General features: G+C 38.5%; 2 protein-coding genes across 2 annotated transcripts in view; both read right to left on the bottom strand.

The window, feature by feature from the left end:
• Positions 1-20,774, bottom strand: part of arhgap23b (Rho GTPase activating protein 23b) — a 560,944-nt gene that overhangs the window by 117,265 nt on the left and 422,905 nt on the right.
• On the bottom strand, positions 7,235-10,397 carry LOC307147359 (piggyBac transposable element-derived protein 4-like). The gene is made up of 2 exons (XM_079852060.1): positions 10,321-10,397; positions 7,235-9,972 (listed from the first exon to the last, which is right to left on the bottom strand). Exon 2 carries the CDS (start codon positions 9,287-9,289, stop codon positions 8,090-8,092), a length of 1,200 nt encoding a protein of 399 aa, XP_079708186.1. The 5' UTR covers positions 9,290-9,972; positions 10,321-10,397; the 3' UTR covers positions 7,235-8,089.

Genomic DNA, 20,774 nt, shown 5'->3' with positions numbered 1-20,774 from the left:
TACAAAAGTGGTAGTTCACTATTAGCTAATAAATAACTACTATTTTTCATACCTCACTGATGACTATAAGAACTACTATATACAGGTTAATAAATATTTATAATGCACAATGTTTAATATAAGGTAATGGTAGCCCATTAGTAATGAATCAAGTGTTACTACATCCTTCTAAAGGAACAACTAATAATTTGGATCAGTATTCTAAAGTGAAAAACATGATAACAACCTAATATTGACTGAAGTCATTGTAAGCTTTTAAGGCTTTTGTAAGGTTTTGGATAGTAATGAATCAAGTGTTACTACATCTTTATAAAGGAACTACTAATTATTTGGATCAGTATTCTAAAGTGAAGATCATGGGAACACACTAGTAATGACTAAAGTGTTACCAAATCCATTGGAAGGAATTGATATTCAAAATCTTACAAAAATCTCAAAAGCTTACAATGACTTCAGTCAATATTAGGTTGTTATCATGTTTCTCACTGATCCAAATAATTAGTAGTTCCTTTAAAATGATGTATTAATACTTGAGTCATTACTAGTGGGTTACCATTACCTTTTATTATAAATTATGCATTATTCATGTTAATTATGACCTGTAGATAGTAGTTCTCTGGGAGGTATGAAAAAAATAGTAGTTATTGATTAGCTAATAATGAACTACTACATTCATCTGAGCGCTATTACTTACTAATTTGTTAATCTTAGTTTCTTGTTAGTTAATAGTAGTTACTAGAATGTTAATAATACGTTACTCGTTTGTTCCTGTGTAATTATTCATTAATGAAGGAACAGTATTCTAAAGTGTTACCAATAATACATATAAGCATTAAAGATGAACTGAACTGGAATTTTGAGTAAAGGTGATATAACAGATGTATTTTATTTATTCTCATTGGTACAATTTTTAAAGTGGCAGAATTTGTTAAAAAAGGATAAAATGGTATGTTGAAAATGTTGTTGTTGTTACACGGGCGCCGCCATGTTGGATTTCAACATTCGGTAACGTCAATGGAATGGTAAGCTACTCCGTTGCTGACCAACACTAGCAGAGCAGCCATTGCATGCAGCCCCTGGATTTCGAGTCCGTAGTGAGCATTTTTTAGCGACAGACTATTTAGAGAGTTGTACTTTCAATACAACCGGTTCACTGGTGAGGGTTAGGCTAAACCTGAGGCCATTCCGTCAGTGTTAAACTTTTTAGGCTGTAGTACAGGGCAGACCGATAGACCAATGGCAAGTATTAACACCACCGATGCTATCTATGTTACCGCAGAGACAGGGTGCTGAAACGCGCACGTCAAGGCAGAGGACAGAGAAGTATGTTAACTGTTATGATAGCAAGTTATAGCAAGCTAAGCAAAGGGCTGGATGTAACGTTGTCACATACACAAAACATGTACATATTCACTTACACGCACATATAACGTGTAACGTTAGGCTTTATAGCGTTCAACAAAACTGAGACACTCATTAATTGAAATTGAGCAACAAAATCAAGCTAGATACCAAACGATCCAACCTAGGGAAAGAGCTAGCAGCTAACGTAAACACGTTGGAAGCACTTTTGTCAAACTCCACAAGCTAGCCACCACTCCGACCATATAAACTGTATAAATCATGACTCGTTTCGATAATAATGCGTTTACTAGCTGCTAATTAAACCACAGCAGGTCTGTAAACAGATTCCAATGTCCTACCCAGAGCCATAGAGAGAAAGAGTTGCGACACTCTTTGATGTCGCCGCTATGGCTGTCACGTGGTTCATGTAAGCCCCAATAGTTCCAAAACATACGCTGGCTGTCATGTTCTTCTATGGGACAGACATCAGCGATTGCATTATTGAACGGTAAATATAAAATAAAACACACACCCAAGTACTTTTTCAGCTGTTATTGCATTATTGCATTTCGTTAATGTCAGTTTTGCATTTGGAGATAAGTTTTAGGCTATATTTTTGGAGGGAAAAGCTTAGTGTTCATGTTCGAATGGGTAGCACTGGCTTTAGCGGCTCTAACTTAACTTTTCCATATCATTTATTTGATGATGGACGTCTCATGATATTTATTTTAGCACAACTGGGCTGTATTAGGCTATTGATTCCCGTGATTTTGCTTATAAATTTTGATTAAGCCATTAGCCTACCTTCGTGATCACGCAAAGAGGTCTGCCGTGGCGGTCCGTTCAAAATTCGCTAGCTCACTTCTTCTGATGAAAGTGGCCACCCCCAGGACCACAACGTGAAACATAATCATGTTAAGACTAAGAATATTATTTTAAGATTAAGCCATACACATTATCAAAACTATAACAGATTACGATTAACTAACAAAACACTTGTAACTTCTGTTACAGCTATTGAGACATCAATTAAGCATGGCTGATACAAATGACGTTTTTTAAATAAAATATTTTTTATTAAACAATGACAGACAACAAAAATGTGTGCTTGTGTGAGTGTGTGTGAACAATAAAATCAAAAACCAGGGGCACGATGGCCATAACAATCCTAGAGGTCCAGCATTGTTCTCACAAGCCGCTTCACTCAAGACAATAAAACATAATGAAAAGTTAGTAGGGCTTATATCCCAAAAAATTAAATTAAATAAAAGTTGTTATAAAGGTGGTAGCGATTCATTACCGAACTCTTACTGTCACAGCTGACGAAGTCGCGCTAGCTAACTATGTTAGCTAGCAGGCAGTGCTTGAAAATTGGTTGAAACAATCAACATAAAATATAAATAATTACGCTGTGCATGTACAAATGAAGACCAGTATAAGCATTGCAAAGGGCCTCTGAAACAATATAGACAGTTGACAATTCGAAAGAGGTCGATATTTCAGTAACTTAACTCTGGAACAACTCGACGCGCAAAAATGTAAGTGAATGGTGTCCAACGCCCAAATGACAGTGTTTGGAACTAATCCGATCTTCAAATCCCGGAAGTAGGCGGTTAAAAGCGCCGCCATTTTTTACAATGGAGGTCTATGGGAGTGTCGCAACTCTTTCTCTCTATGGCTCTGGTCCTACCCACCCTGAAGCTAGCTGATGTCATCGTCTCAGGGCACATTGTTGATACAGAGGGAGTTCACTTTTTTTTTAATTTTTTTTTTTACGTTTCTTCATTCGGATCCATTTGCGATCCATTCCATTCTGAATAAACAAACAACGCAGTTTACATGCTTCATCCTTGTTGCATTATTCATTAAGATAATAATTAATAAATGCACGCACAATTATCCGTTAACTTGATAAATGTTGCAGATATGTTTTATGCACAAACAAATGCCTTTCAACTTGCACAATTAAGAAGTAAATGAATGTGCAGCAATTTGTACAAATAGAGAGTCTGTAAGCCTACTATACGTGTTGTAGCCATTAAATAAGCTCATTCAGTTTCATTAAAATATTATTAGGGGTTCAAGCACGAAGTGCTGAAACCCTATTGTAATTGTGCTGATTTTTATTAGGGGTTCAAGCACGAAGTGCTGAAACCCTATTGTAATTGTACTGATTTTTAGGGGTTCAAGCACGAAGTGCTGAAACCCTATTGTAATTGTCCTGATTTTTAGGGGTTCAAGCACGTAGTGCTGAAACCCTATTGTAATTGTACTGATTTTTATTAGGGGTTCAAGCACGAAGTGCTGAACACCTATTGTAATTGTACTGATTTTTATTAGGGGTTCAAGCACGAAGTGCTGAAACCCTATTGTAATTGTACTGATTTTTAGGGGTTCAAGCACGAAGTGCTGAAACCCTATTGTAATTGTCCTGATTTTTAGGGGTTCAAGCACGAAGTGCTGAAACCCTATTGTAATTGTACTGATTTTTAGGGGTTCAAGCACGAAGTGCTGAACACCTATTGTAATTGTACTGATTTTTAGGGGTTCAAGCATGAAATGCTGAAACCCTATTGTAATTGTAAGGATTTGTAAAACGCATCGCGCAGGACAAACCGTAAGGCCTAGAGACTTGAAACCTGGCCAGATGGTAGGCCTCAATTTGGGGACAACCTATCAGAGTATGACCCCGATTGGCCCATAGGTGGCGCTACAGCAACCAAAAGTTCAAAATCGCTCATAACTCTTAGACCGTTTGTCCCAGGATCAAGTGTCTTATATCGTTGGAATCCTTGGCTCAAGTCGGACAAAATGGCTATCTCCGATTTGGATGTAGGCAGGGAAAATTTTCTGCTATGTCGAATTTTGTCCAAAACCTACTTTTGCGAACTAGTCCCTGGTTTTTCGCCCGATCGGAACCAAACCAGTCTAGGACAATTCTCTGGACTCTCTAGATCAATAATTATCAAAAAAAAGTTGAACTTTGGCATTTGGGTGGCTGTAACAGGGTCACTTAGAAAAGGGGCGTGGCAAAATACACTCAAAAGCCTATAAATCCCAAAGGAAAACTCAGAACTTCACAAAAATTGATGAGCATATGTGTCAGAACATGGTGAGGAAGCATGCAGAGTTTCATGGAGATCGGACCATAGGTGGCGCTATAACTGGCAAAAAGCCTTCATTCTTATTAGGGGTTCAAGCATGAAATGCTGAAACCCTATTGTAATTGTAAGGATTTGTAAAACGCATCGCGCAGGACAAACCGTAAGGCCTAGAGACTTGAAACCTGGCCAGATGGTAGGCCTCAATTTGGGGACAACCTATCAGAGTATGACCCCGATTGGCCCATAGGTGGCGCTACAGCAACCAAAAGTTCAAAATCGCTCATCACTCTTAGACCGTTTGTCCCAGGATCAAGTGTCTTATATCGTTGGAATCCTTGGCTCAAGGCGGGCAAAATGGCTATCTCCAATTTCCTCGCCCTTCAGCGCCAATTTCGAGTAAATTGCATTTTTTTGAAAAACCTATTTTTGCAAACTTCTCCTAGGTTTTTGGCCCGATCGGAACCAAACCACTGCAAGAATATTCTCTGGAGTCTGACAATCAATAATCATCCAAAAAATTCAAAATTTCAATTAACGGTCGATAAGGGGAACCAAAATATTTGATGGAACCAGGGCCACTTTTACTAAAACGGTTATAAATTGTGAACGGAAAGAGATTTTTTTGCTAAACTTGGGATACATCTTCCTGAGCTCAACCTGAGATCACTTGGAAAAAATCGCAACAATTGGCCACTTGGTGGCACTATAAAACGGTTATAACTTGTGAACGGAAAGAGATATTTTCGCAAAACTTGGGACACATGTTCATGAGCTCATTCTGAGGTCACGTGAAAAAAAAAATCATGACAATTGGCCACTTGGTGGCACTATAAAATGGTTATAACTTGTGAGCGGAAAGAGATATTTTCGCTAAACTTGGGACACATGGTCATAAGCTCAATCTGAGTTGACATGAAAAAAATCGTGACAATTGGCCACTTGGTGGTGCTATAACAGTGAAAAAAATCATGGAAATAGCTATAAGCGCACCCAACTGTTAGTCTACTGAAAATTGGCACGTAGTGTCTTTGTCCAGGGTGCCATGATAGTCTATGAGAACATTGGTGTATCTCAAAAAACTCAGTATATGTCATTGGCACAATGCCTTGAAGGAGCCTTAGAAGTTTCAAGCCAGTGTTTTTTCACAGGAGTGACCTCCTAAGACTCCTGAATCCTTGCCGAGTCCAACAATACCAAACATGCCAGGTTTCGCCTTATGGTTTTTGTAAGTGTCATTTAGAGCTTTAAAAAATTGTGTTTATCTTCAAAGCCGTTAGTCCGATCGAGGCAACAACAAAAAAAACCAAGGAAATTTGAAAACATAGGTAAATAGCTAAACAATAACGCCAAAATGTTAAAATTATGATAGGAGCTGACAAAAAAATGAATTAAATCCAATCAATTTCACCCATGGATCATTTTGATACTCTCACATGTTTGAAACAAACAATGATGGATTGTCATGAAATTTGTTTTGAATTGGGACTGGCGAATCCCCGTCCATACTGTCAAAGACCATTCGCAAAGACCCGCCCACTTTGGTTACTGTTGCTATGTCTGACAAGCTATGTCTCCTTCAAGGCATTGTGCCAATGACATATACGGAGTTTTTTGAGATACAACAAATGTTCTCACTCTCACACCACACCAAGTTCTCACGCAGTGAAAAATACATTGTGGATCAGAGAGGAGACTGTGCGCTGACAGACAAGTACTTTTGATATGAAACAAATGGCGCTTTTCCACTACACAGTACCAGCTCACCTCGGCTCGGCTCGGCTCGGCTCGACTCGACTCGGCTTTGTTTGGTTTTCCACTGTGTAAAAGTTATATCTGTACCTGCTTCCAGGTACTGTTTTTTGTACCACCTCCGGCGAGGTTCTAAGCGAGCTGGGGCAAGCTGAGGCGATACTAAAATGTGACGTGAAAACACGGCAGACAGCTGATTGGTCAGAGAGAATCGTCACTATTCACTGCGTCATCATTGCTCGCGGCAGACGGAGTATCCTGAATAAAAAACAGCAAAAACAAAAACATCCAAAAACAGCATACACTCGATTTCCTCCATTGTCCATTGTGTGTGGCAGCGGATGTATCTCGCGTAGAAGATTAAGTCACGGCAGTTTCCTGCGGCGTCGCTATGACGACCAGGTACTATTGTGGAGGTACTATCTGCAATGGAAAACGGAGCGAAAAGCAAGTCGAGTCGAGTCGAGTCGAGCTGGTACTGGTAATGGAAAAGCGCCAAAAGTCTCACCTTTCAAATGTAGTCATTTTTTAGAGACATTTAAACAATAAATACCGTTTTGTGACTCTTTAATGTGTCTGACAGATCGCTGTAGACTCAAGGCTCAGTTAAAGCTGCTCGTGAACCGATCATCTCTTCCTTCTAGTTAATTTATAGCATTAAAATAAACATGAATGAACATAAAAGGAATGTTGTTTTAAAGTGCTAAGACGTCAGTACACTTTGTTTTTCAAATTTAAATCCTCCAAAGTTAATCTAATAACTCTCCTGACTGCTTTGTGGGACAAAATGGCGGATTATGATTAGTCAGATCGCCTGTCAATCAAACTCCCTGCGAAGGGTCAATTGAGAATGCCCGTGCGCACAATCCTGATCTAATCGACAACTTTGCAGTTGCACATAGGAAAGCCCGGAAAATCCTGCTAGAATGTAAGAGAGCATCTTTTTTATGTATTTGGACCTAGGTCTAACAATGTGTTATGGTGCACTGTCACCAGTGTTTTTTTTTTATTGTTTTTTTTGTTTTGTTTTTGGTGAGCGTAAGCTCCTCCTGATTTTGTTAGTCATCTCATCTCTTATATGCTGTGTATGATCATATCCTGCCCTATTCATGGTAGCCTACTCGCGGACATTGCGTCATCAATGTCATCAATTGCGTCATCAAGGGGCCCACCTTGATAATCCTATTTAAGGGCCCGGTGTTGGCTCGTTACGCCACTGAATATAATTGTCTAAACTCCTTATCAAAATTACATATTTACAACAAATTTGAAACATATATATGGGCTCACTTTGAGTACTACTAATAAAAGTGGTGGAGATCAGGCAAGACTGTAAGAAGACTCAGGCAAAAAGGTGCTATAACTGTAAAAACGCTTTAAAACCATATATTTCCTATGGTAAACTGCCTGTATTGGCTGTAAATTGACTTTTTTTAATCTATGATGGCAGTTGTTAAATGCTTGCTAAATAAAACTGTCTTTTGATGCTTGTGTGCTTAAAGGCCTTAACCCTCTGGGGACTAAGCCCTTTTTGGTCCGTTTTCTCTATTTTTACATTTGGGCTTATAAACCATATGTAATGGAGATGGAACACCATGTGTTTGGTATCTATGGATTCAGAAGACCCTAAGCTAACATAAGAATGCATGTAATGTGTTTATAAAGGAAGTATGAGTAAAAAATGTACAATAAACTAGAGAATTTCAAAAACGAAAATTTTATTTTAGTCATTTATTACTGAAAATCACACCTCACTCAACAATAGTGAACAGTTTTTGAACAAAAAAATATATTTTTCAAACCCTTTGCTTGACAGACAGTTGTAATTTTTCAATAAAAAGTGTAAAGAACAATGAAATAATTAACTATATACAAACAGTCCCAGGCGTTTTTTAGGCATGCCAGTGAGCAAAGCAAGGCCTCTCCAGGAAGTTGCAGAGGGCCACCTGGCATGTCCCACACTGCCAGGGGGTCTTGTTGTACACTTTGCTTGCCTTGCAGTGCTCACAGTACTTTCTGGTATCTGCAGGCTTGTGTGCAGGGTTTGCTGGGTCCAAGGGGGCAATGGGCAGGGGTGTGTGATGAGTTGTCCTGTCTGCAGCCACTGTTGTCTGAACCTCAGTTGTCACCCCAGCAAGTTGAGCACAGAGCTCCTCCGTAAAGGCTCTGTGTGTCAGCGGTGTACTCTTTTGCTCTTTACACAGTTCTTTGTGGAGGATGTAGCTGCTGCATGTGGCTATGTCCACAAAGTGTAAGAACATAGTCTTATACCATCTGTGCGCTTTGTGGTGAGCAGAGGTGTACTGGATGAGCTGATCAGACAAGTCCACACCCCCCATGTATTTGTTGTATTCCACAACTGGAGTGGGAACTGGAATGCTCACTTTCTCCCAGGTTCCATCTCTCTTTTTTTGCCTTCTCGTGACCTTCTCAGTTGTGTAGGCTTGATGGATGGTCGAGCAGATGGACACCTCTCTTGTGTCCATCCACTTGACAAAGAGCAAGTCACCATCTCGGATCCATCTGATTGTGCCTCTTTGGGATTTTTTGGAGAGGGCATTCACGGTGGATTTAGGGGTTTCCTTCCTCCCCTCTCTATATGTACCGCAGGCTCTAAAGTGCAGAGACGACAGGTGTCTGAATAGCTGAGGGCTTGTATAAAAGTTATCACAATAAATGTGATAACCACTTCCCAAATACGGTTTGTCCAGGATGCCCACAACTGCGTCATAGGAAAGTCCAAAGCCAGTGGGGAACTTTGCCTTCCCTGTGTACACGGTAAAGCTAGAAGTGTATCCATTTGAAGAGTCAGCCAAGATGAACAGTTTGAATCCCCACTTAGTTGGTTTGTCCTTTATGTACTGTGTCATCCCTGTTTTGGCTTTTGTTGCCACCATCCTCTCATCTATTGCCAGATTTTTGTTTGGCTGGTAAAAGGACTTGCATGCTGCCTTGATTTCTGTCATCAGAGGCTTAAGCCGAAACAGTGGGTCATGGTCTGATGTGCCCTTTTTGCTGTCATTCACAACGTCCTCAGCCGGATCGCTCATGTGCACATTTGAGGAAATGGAGAGCCACCTGTCCCTTGGCATCACTTTCTTTGGAAATGGCACTGAAAAAATGGGGTTTTTTTTGCCTCCAGTAAGCTTTCACTGATCCAAGTTTTAGCAGTCCCATGAAAATGACAAGTGCAAGATATTTTAGAAAGTCTGTGGGGGTGACATCAGTCCATCTGAATTGCAGTCCTTCTGCTATCCTCTTTGTAGCTTGCTTATTTGTGTTACTGCATAATTTTCTGATTACATTATTACTGAAAAAATGCTGGAACAAATCAAGTGGACTGTACACTTTGGATTTATCCAGTTGCACTCCTGGGGGCCTGGCAGGGGCAAACCTGGGGAGAATGGGTGCCACATCTAGATCGCTTTCGGTTTTCCAGTGTTGTTCAGGTGTTGTACGGTGTGGGGAGCGATCACGGCTCAGTGTGGGCCTCTGAACACTCTGCGTAGATTGTCTGCGTCTCCTCCTCGGTGAAAGCTGAGGTGCTGGTGCCATTGTTGCTGATGTGCTTGGCTGGCTCAATCTCCTCCTCGGTGGAAGCTGAGGTGCTGGTGCCGGTGTTGCTGACGTGCTTGGATGGCTCAATCTCCTCCTCGGTGGAAGCTGAGGTGCTGGTGCCGGTGTAGATGACGTGTTTCGTTGGTTTGTTTCGCTCCTCTGTGGAAGCTGAGGTGCTGTTGCCGGTGTAGATGACGTGCTTGGGTCATTATCATTACTGAAATAAATGTAAAAGGAGAGAGCAATTACACAATGAAACTGGAAGCTTCTTTTTGTGTCAAAATTCAATGTAGAAAAAAATAAAAACTTCACTATAAACTCATGTAACCCTATGAAACTCCACTTTACACTAAAAACACATTTCACCTCTCTTGAGGTAAGTCAGTTTATTGAAACAAATTTCACACCACTCTTGAACTGAGTTGACAGGGAAGGGAGAAGGGGTACACTAAAACAAACATTTCATGTTTCAATCTCTCTCTCTGACTAAAAATCCAGTACACACAATATACTCAAGATGCTGAGACAATAAATAATGACAAAGAGGTTATTTGAAGTTACATACCAGTCCTCAAATGGATCTTCCCCATCCTGGTAAAATATTTCGTCATCTGTCAAAAAGCTGTCAGCTTCGGATTTCTCCTCATCACTTTCCAGTAGCAATTGTTCCAGAGCTTGTTCTGAGGTAAATCTTTTACTGCTTGCCATCATAAAAGTGATAAAACAATAAAATAATAATGCTATAATAATAATAATGCTATATATATATATATATAAATAAATAAATATTATAATCGTTCTGTCTCTCTGTCATATAAATCTCTGTGTGTCATATAAATCAATCCGCTTCGTTCGCTGTCTCCTCCACTCAACGCTGTTTGCGTCATATCATTTACTATAATACCACCCCTTGCAAGGCTACAGAGTCCTCTGATTAGCTAGAATACATCATGGTAACCTTCCTCTGATTGGGTAAGAAAAATATTCCTCTCAGCGGCAATTTTTCCATTGGTCTTAGCGCGTGGAATATTCCTAACAACATCGATTTCATTGGCCTTATACGCAGTGGTATTACGCAACAAGGAAGTGTGTATACCATATACCATTGTTTTCAGCGGAATCTGAGGAAGACGGCAAAAAAGACCGCATTTCTCTATCATTAATAGTTTTTAAGATAATTACACATTTGTAAAAGTATGCCATTTTGGGCGGTACCGCCCAATCCGTCCCCAGAGGGTTAAAGGCCTTAACTGCTTGAACCCCGATAAATGCTGCTTGCAGCTTTAATTAGGGGTTCAAGCACGAAGTGCTGAAACCCTATTGTAATTGTACTGATTTTTAGGGGTTCAAGCACGAAGTGCTGAAACCCTATTGTAATTGTAAGGATTTTTATTATTATTAGGGGTTCAAGCATGAAATGCTGAAACCCTATTGTAATTGTGCTGATTTTTATTATTATGATTATTATTATTATTATTATTATTATTATTCCGCCCTAAAACGCATCGTGCAGCCCAAACCGTAAGAGCTGGAACCTTGAAACTTGGCCAAATGGTAGTCCTCAATTTGGGGAGAACCTATCAAAGTATGACCCAGATTGGCCCATAGGTGGTGCTATAATGGCCAAATTTACTAAATTGCTCATAACTCCTAGGCAGTTTGTCCTAGATTCTCAATTTTAGCATCACTGTGATCCCTCCAGACGGACAAAATGGCTATCTCCAAATCCCGAATAAATTTTTTTATATGGGCAATTTAGTCCAAAAGCTACTTTGGCCAACTAGTCCCTGGTTTTTGGCCCAATCCAGACCAGACCAGTCAAGCACAATTCTCTGGACTCTCTAGATCAATAATTATCAAAAAAAAGTTGAACTTTTGCATTTGCCTGGCTGTAACAGGGTCATTTAGGAAAGGGGCGGGACCAAAAAACACTCAAAAGCCTATACAACCTAAGGGAAAACCCCAAACTTCACAAAAATCGATGAGCAAATGTGTCATAACATGGTGAAGAAGCATGCCAAGTTTCGTGAAGATCGGACAATAGGTGGTGCTATAACTGTCCAAAACGTCTCTTCTTATTAGGGGTTCAAGCATGAAATGCTGAAACCCTATTGTAATTGTGCTGATTTTTATTATTAGGGGTTCAAGCACGAAGTGCTGAAACCCTATTGTAATTGTCCTGATTTTTATTAGGGGTTCAAGCATGAAATGCTGAAACCCTATTGTAATTGTGCTGATTTTTAGGGGTTCAAGCACGAAGTGCTGAAACCCTATTGTAATTGTACTGATTAGGGGTTCAAGCACGAAGTGCTGAAACCCTATTGTAATTGCCCTGATTTTTATTAGGGGTTCAAGCACGAAGTGCTGAAACCCTATTGTTATTGTAAGGATTTTTATTAGGGGTTCAAGCACGAAGTGCTGAAACCCTATTGTAATTGTACTGATTTTTATTAGGGGTTCAAGCACGAAGTGCTGAAACCCTATTGTAATTGTGCTGATTTTTATTATTAGGGGTTCAAGCACGAAGTGCTGAAACCCTATTGTAATTGTACTGATTTTTATTATTATTATTTTTCTTCTGCCGTAAAACGCATCGTGCAGCCCAAACCGTAAGTGCTAGAGACTTGAAACTTTGCCAGATGGTAGTACAAAAATCGAGGAGAGGTTATCAAAATATGACCCCGATTGGCCCATAGGTGGCGCTACAGTGCAAAAAACAAAAAAAAATCATATTTTTGCTTAAATCTCATTAACCGTTTGTCACAGACTCAAGTGTCTTATATCATTGGAATCCTTGGGTCAAGCCGAACAAAAAAGGCCTCAAGGATTTCATTTCCGGTATGCAAATTTTCCGCCATTTTGAATTATGTCCAAAACCTACTTTTGCGAACTAGTCCCTGGTTTTGTGTCCGATCGGAACCAAACCAGTGCAGAAATGTTCTCTGGAGTCAGAATATCAATAATTATCGAAAAAAAGTTGAAATTTCGATTGACGGTCGCTAAGGGGCGCCAAAATGTTTGAAGAAGGCGGAGCCTATTTTACTAAAATAGCTATAACTCCAGAAGTAAATGAGGTATATTCACCAAACTCGGTACACCTGTGTAAGAGGTCAATCTGAGGTCATAGTAAAAAGATTGCGGCGATTGGCCACATGGTGGCGCTATAACATGAAAAAAACATAAATCAGGCTGTAACCACCTGACCGTTAGTCCGATTGACTTGAAAATTGGTATGCAGTGTCTTGGTCCAAGCTGTCATGTATATCTATGAGGACATTGGTGTATCTCAAAAAACATGGCCGCCATCGGCCAATGAAGTTTGAGCACCTATTAGACAAGGTTAACGGAGGCCGATCGGAACAAAACTCGGTGGGCATGTTCGACTCATGGCCCTAGAGGTCTGTAACAATTTTGAAAGAAATCGGCCACTAGTTGGCGCTAACGAGTTTTATGGCTCTGTAATCACGTGGTGTTACACTTATCATCACAAAATGCATATCATTTGATAGACCTGCTCATGCTGAACAACTTTGCCTCTAGAACCATTGCTGTCAATCAAACAGTTTATTAATTATTCACGAATATGTTAAAAACCTACTTTTGCGAACTAGTCCCTGTTTTTTTGCCCGATCGGAACCAAACGAGTCTAGGACAATTCTCTGGACTCTTTAGATCAATAATTATCAAAAAAAGTTGAACTTTTGCATTTTTCGCATGGGTATAATTGGGTCATAAAGAAAATGGGCGTGGCAAAATGCAAACAAAAGCCTATAAATCCTAAACAAAAACTCAGAACATCACGAAAATTGGTGAGCATATGTGCCATAACATTCTAAATAAGCATGCAAAATTGTATGTAGATCGGATGATAGTTGGCGCTATAACTGTTAAAAAGCAATGGTAAATTGCCTGTATTGGCTGTAAATGGACTTTTCAATCTATTATTTCAGTGGTTAAAAGCTTTCTAAATAAATCTTAATGTCTTGAATGCTTAAATGCCTTAAAGGCCTTAAATGCTTGAACCCCGATAAATGCTGCTTGCAGCTTTAATTATTATTATTATTATTAGGGGTTCAAGCACGAAGTGCTGAAACCCTATTGTAATTGTCCTGATTTTTATTATTATTATTCTGCCGTAAAACGCATCGTGCAGCCCAAACCGTAAGTGCTGGAGACTTGAGACTTTGCCAGAAGGTAGTACAAAAATCGAGGAGAGGTTATCAAATTATGACCCCGATTGGCCAATAGGTGGCGCTATAGTAAGCAAAAGTATAAAATCGCTAATAACTCCTAGACGGTTTGTCGTAGACTCAAGTGTCTTATATCACTATAATCCTTGGATCAAGGCGGACAAAACGTATATCTCCGATTTCATTTCCGGTTGGCAAATTTTTCCGCCATTTTGAATTTTGTCAAAAACCTACTTTTGCGAACTAGTCTGTGGTTTTTTGTCCGATCGGAACCAAACCAGTGCAGAAATGTTCTCTGGAGTCTGAATATAAATAATTATCGAAAAAAAGTTGAAATTTCGATTCATGGTCGCTACGGGGTGCCAAAATGTTCGAAGGAGGCGGAGTCAGTTTTACTAAAATTGTTATAACTCGTGAACGAAATGAGATATCTTCACCAAACTTGGTAAACATATGTAGGAGGTCAATTTGAGGTCACAGTAAAAAAATTGCGTCGATTGGCCTCATGGTGGCGCTATAAAATAAAAAAAACGTATAGACACCTGACCGTTTTTCCGAATGACTTGAAATTTGGTATGCAGTGTCTTGGCCCAAGGGGCCATGTATGTCTAAAAGGATATTGGCGTATCTCGAAAAACATGGCCGCCATTGGCAAATGAGGTTTGAGCACCTATTAACGAAGTCCGATCGGAACGAAACTCGGTGGGCATGTTCGGCTCAAGCCCCTAGAGGTCTGTAAGAATTTTGAAAGAAATCGGCCACTAGTTGGCGCAAACGAGTTTTAAGGCTCTGTAATCACGTGGTGTTACACTTATTGTCACAAAATGCATATCATTAGATAGATCTGCTCATGCTCAACAACTTTGCCTCAAGAACCACTAATGTCAATCAAACCATTCATTAATTATTCGCGAATATGTTCAAAACCTACTTTTGCGAACTAGTCCTAGGTTTTTTGCCCGATCGGAACCAGACCAGTCTAGGGCAATTCTCTGGACTCTCTAGATCAATAATTATCGAAAAAAAGTTGAACTTTTGCATTTGGGTGGCTGTAATAGGGTCATTTATAAAATGGGTGTGGCAAAATACACTAAAGAGCCTATAAATCATATATAAAAAAACTCAGAACTTCACAAAAATTGGATGAGCGTATGTGACCTAACATCATTAATAACCATGCAAAATGTTATGGAGATCGGACCATAGGTGGCGCTATAACTGTTAAAAAACTTTAAAACCATATATTTCCTATGGTAAATTGCCTGTATTGGCTGTAAATGGTCTTTTCCATCTATAATCATATAATTTTCATATAATAATGTTCAAAACTAGTGCAGTACAATTCTCTGGACTCTCTAGATCAGTAATTATCAGAAAAAGTTGAACTACTTCATTTGTATGGCTATAATAGGGTCACTTCAAAATGTGGCCTTGACCAAGTCTCCCCGAAAGCCTATATCTCTTCAATGAATGCTCAGAGCTTCTTCAAAACAAGTCATAACATGTGAAATATCACTCTAAACAAAAATGAACCTTTTCAGACAGATCAGTCAAAATTTGCCTCTATAACAGTTAAAAAGGTGAAAATGATATGAATATAATGGCATATTAAGCCAATAAGTGGTATTCTACTGCCCCCTGCTGTTTAAAATAGTCATTTTGTCATATTGTTGTAGAATTCATATTTAGACGTTATAGAATAACTCTTTTAACATTTACAATCACATGTAGTCAAATTCATCTATTGAAGTATTACTACTAACAATTGTCACATTGAGGAATGTGAATCCTGAAGGAGATTTGCAGTAAACAGTTTGATCACATCATATACTTCAAATGTCTGTATCTACAACAGAATGTGTGTGTGTAGTCTTAGGTTTCTGAATAAATTCTGAATGATCTGATTAATAGCTTACAAAGACTTTGTGAAATGTTTATAGACCATTCAAATATATTTTCATAATGACATATCCCAATAGCATTGAAAAAACAACAACAACATTTGTCTTTGTGTGTGTGTGTGTGTGTGTGTGTGTGTGTGTGTGTGTGTGTGTGTGTGTGTGTGTGTGTGTGTGTTTGTGTGTGTGTGTGTGTGTGTGTGTGTGTGTGTGTGTGTGTGTGTGTGTGTGTGTGTGTGTGTAAACATGCATTATGGAGTTAAAATGGAAAAACTGGTTTGCTTTAGTGCAGAAAAATGGTGAAAATCAAGAAGTTTAAAGTGAAAGTGAGCCAATAAGTGGTCTTCTACTGCCCTCTGCTGGCCATTCTACTTATTAATGAAGTCTACTCACATATGCTTTTGCATTCATTAGACACTAAAAATCACTTATATAACAATAAAACACTAAAAAATCACTTATATAACAATTACTATTGTAGCACAATCATATTTTGTCAGAGTTTATCACTTCATTTTTACTGATACTTCACATAATTGCTAGCAATGTGGTAAATCATGGTAAATCACACTAAAAACATGGTAAATCATAATAAATAATACTAGAATGTGGTGTATCAAGGTAAATCATACTACAATCCTGGTACATCATTCTAGAACTGGTACATCATGCTAGAACATGGTAAATCATGGTAAACTATGCTAGAACAGGGTAAATCATGGTAAGCCATGATAAATCATAATAAACTATGGTAAATCATGTTAGAATGTGGTATATCATGGTAAATCATGCTAGAACATGGTAAATCATGGTAAACTATGCTAGAACAGGGTAAATCATGGTAAACTATGATAAATCATGGTAAACTATGATAAATCATGATAAACTATGGTAATCCATGCTTGAATCACAGTAAACAATGGTAAATCATACTAGAATGTAGTATATCATGGTAAATTATGCTAGAATATGGCAAATCATGCTAGAATCATAGTAAATAATACTAGAATATGCTAAATTGTTGTGGGAGGAGCCTATTTTACTAAAATGGCTATAACTCAAGAAGTAAATGAGATATCTTCACCAAACTCAGTACACATGTGTATGGGTTCAATTTGAGGTCACAGTAAACAATTCTATGGAGATCGGACCATAGGTGGCCCTGTAACTGTTAAAAAGCTTTAAAACCATATATATCACATGGTAAATTGCCTGTATTGGCTGTAAATGGTCTTTTCCATCTATTATGTCAGTGGTTACATGCTTATTAAATAAATCTTAATAACTTTTGATGCTTTTGTGCTTAAATGCCTTAACTGCTTGAACCCCGATAAATGCTGCTTGCAGCTTTAATTATTATTATTATTATTATTATTCCGCCGTAAAACGCATCGTGCAGCCCAAACCGTAAGAGCTGGAACTTTGAAACTTTGACAGATGGTAGTACAAAAATCGAGGAAAGGTTCAGAGATTATGACCCCGATTGGCCCATAGGTGGCGCTATAACAACCAAAAGCGCGAAACTGCTCATAACTCCTAGACCGTATGTCGTAGACTCAAGTGTCTTATATCATTGGAAAGCTGGACGCCTGACGAACAAAACGTATATCTCCGATTTCATTTCCGCCATGATAAATTTTCCGCCATTTTGAATTTTGTCAAAAATCTACTTTTGCGAACTAGTCCCTGGTTTTTTGCCCGATTGGAACCAAACTAGTGCAGAAATGTTCTCTGGAGACTGAATATCAATAATTATCGAAAAAAAGTGGAAATTTCGATTCACGGTCGCTAAGGGGCGCCAAAACGTACGTTGTGGGAGGGGCCTATTTTACTAAAATGGCTATAACTCCCGATGTAAATGAGGTATCTTCACCAAACTTGGTACACATGTGTATGAGCTTACTCTGGGGTCACAGTAAAAAAATCGCGACGATTGGCCTCATGGTGGCGCTATAAAATGAAAAAAACATAAAACAGGCTATAACCACCTGACCGTTAGTCCGATTGACTTGAAAATTGGTATGCAGTGTCTTGGTCCAAGGTGCCATGTATGTGTATGAGGACATTGGCGTATCTCAAAAAACATGGCCGCCATCGGCCAACGAAGTTTGAGCACCTATTAGACAAGGTTAACGGAGGCCGATCGGAACGAAACTCAATGGGCATGTTCGGCTCATGGCCCTAAAGGTCTGTAAGAGTTTTGAAAGAAATCGGCCACTAGTTGGCGCTAACGAGTTTTACGGCTCTGTAATCACGTGGTGTTACAAATATCCACACAATATGCATATCATTTGATAGATCTCCTCATCCTGAACAACTTTGCCTCAAGAACCATTGCTGTCAATCAAACTGTTCATTAATTATTCATTAATATGTTAAAAACCTACTTTTGCGAACTAGTCCTAGGTTTTTTGCCCGATCGGAACCAGACCAGTCTAGGACAATTCTCTGGACTCTCTAGATCAATAATTATCAAAAAAAAGTTGAACTTTTGCATTTCGATGGCTGTAATAGGGTAATTTATAAAATGGGCGTGTCAAAATACATTAAAAAGCCTATAAATCCTAAATAAAAACTCAGAACTTCACAAAAATTGGTCAGCATATGTGACATAACATCATTAACAAGCATGAAAAATTCTATGGAGATCGGACGATAGGTGGCGCTATAACTGTTAAAAAGCTTTAAAATCATATATTTCCTATGGTAAACTGCCTGTATTGGCTGTAAATGGTCTTTTCCATCTCTGATCATATAATTTTCATATCATAATGTTCAAAACTAGTGCAATACAATTCTCTGGACTCACTAGATCAATAATTGTCAGAAAAAGTTGAACTACTTCATTTGGATAGCTATAATAGGTTCACTTCAAAATCTGGCCTTTACCAAGTGTCCCCGAAAGCCTATATCTCTTTAATCAATGCTCAGACCTTCTTAAAAACAAGTCAGAACGTGTGAAATATCACCCTGAACAAGCATGAAAATTTTCAGACAGATCGGACAAAATTTGCCTCTATAACAGTTAAAAAGGTGAAAATGATATGAATTAATGGCATGTTAAGCCAATAAGTGGTATTTTACTGCCCCCTGCTGTTTAAAATAGTCATTTTCTCATATTGGTATTGGTATCAGCCATGGTAAATCATGATAAATGATGGTGTGTGTGTGTGTGTGTGTGTGTGTGTGTGTGGTACAAATATAACAAAGGTTTTATTTTCCAACATGAAAACAAACATAACAGAGTGCTAGTGCACAAACAATAACCGACAATGATAATGGATGAGAGGGGAACTTAAATACACAGATCAAGACAAGGACAACAGGTGACGGTTATGATGATGAGGAGCAGGTGATGATGAGGAGGGTGATGAGGAGCAGGTGCAGGTGATGACGACAGATGGTGAATGTGATGAAGACAGAAGGTGAATGTGATGAAGGTGAATGTGACACCAATATCACTGAAACATTTGTGTGTGTGTGTGTGTGTGTGTGTGTGTGTGTGTGTGTGTAGCATTATTGTGTGTAGCATATGTAGCAAGTATGCATTATTGAGTTAACATGGAAACACTGGTTTGCTTTAGTGCAGAAAACTGGTCAAAATCATGAGGTTTAAAGTGAAAGTGAGCCAATAAGTGGTCTTCTACTGCCCTCTGCTGGCCATTCTACTTATTAATTAAATTTTTCCACATGTGCTTGCATTTATACTTGAATACACACTAAAAATCACTTATATAGCAATAACTATTATAACACAATCATATTTTGTCAGTGTTAATCACTTTATTTGCACTGACACTTCAAATAATTGCTAGTAATGTGGTAAATCATGGTAAATCATGGTTAACTATGCTGTGTGTGTGTGTGTGTGTGTGTGTGTGTGTGTGTGTGTGTGTGTGTGTGTGTGTGTGTGTGTGTGTGTCTGTGTGTGTGTGTGTGTGTGTGTGTGTGTGTGTAAACATGCATTATGGAGTTAAAATGGAAAAACTGGTTTGCTTTAGTGCAGAAAAATGGTGAAAATCAAGAAGTTTAAAGTGAAAGTGAGCCAATAAGTGGTCTTCTACTGCCCTCTGCTGGCCATTCTACTTATTAATGAAGTCTACTCATATATGCTTTTGCATTCATTAGACACTAAAAATCACTTATATAACAATAAAACACTAAAAATCACTTATATAACAATTACTATTGTAGCACAATCATATTTTGTCAGAGTTTATCACTTCATTTTTACTGATACTTCACATAATTGCTAGCAATGTGGTAAATCATGGTAAATCACACTAAAAACATGGTAAATCATAATAAATAATACTAGAATGTGGTGTATCAAGGTAAATCATACTACAATCCTGGTACATCATTCTAGAACATGGTATATCATGGTACATCATGCTAGAACAGGGTAAATCATGGTAAGCCATGATAAATCATAATAAACTATGGTAAATCATGTTAGAATGTGGTATATCATGGTAAATCATGCTAGAACATGGTAAATCATGGTAAACTATGCTAGAACAGGGCAAATCATGGTAAACTATGATAAATCATGGTAAACTATGATAAATCATGATAAACTATGGTAATCCATGCTAGAATCACAGTAAACAATGGTAAATCATACTAGAATGTAGTATATCATGGTAAATTATGCTAGAATATGGCAAATCATGCTAGAATCATAGTAAATAATACTAGAATATGCTAAATTGTTGTGGGAGGAGCCTATTTTACTAAAATGGCTATAACTCAAGAAGTAAATGAGATATCTTCACCAAACTCAGTACACATGTGTATGGGTTCAATTTGAGGTCACAGTAAACAATTCTATGGAGATCGGACCATAGGTGGCGCTATAACTGTTAAAAAGCTTTAAAACCATATATATCACATGGTAAATTGCCTGTATTGGCTGTAAATGGTCTTTT

This window comes from Squalius cephalus, assembly GCF_949319135.1.
Source record: "Squalius cephalus genome assembly, chromosome: 19".
Taxonomy (NCBI): Eukaryota; Metazoa; Chordata; class Actinopteri; order Cypriniformes; family Leuciscidae; genus Squalius; species Squalius cephalus.
The sequence above is the reverse complement of the archived record's forward strand: the minus strand, read 5'-3'. Positions and strand labels throughout refer to the sequence as shown.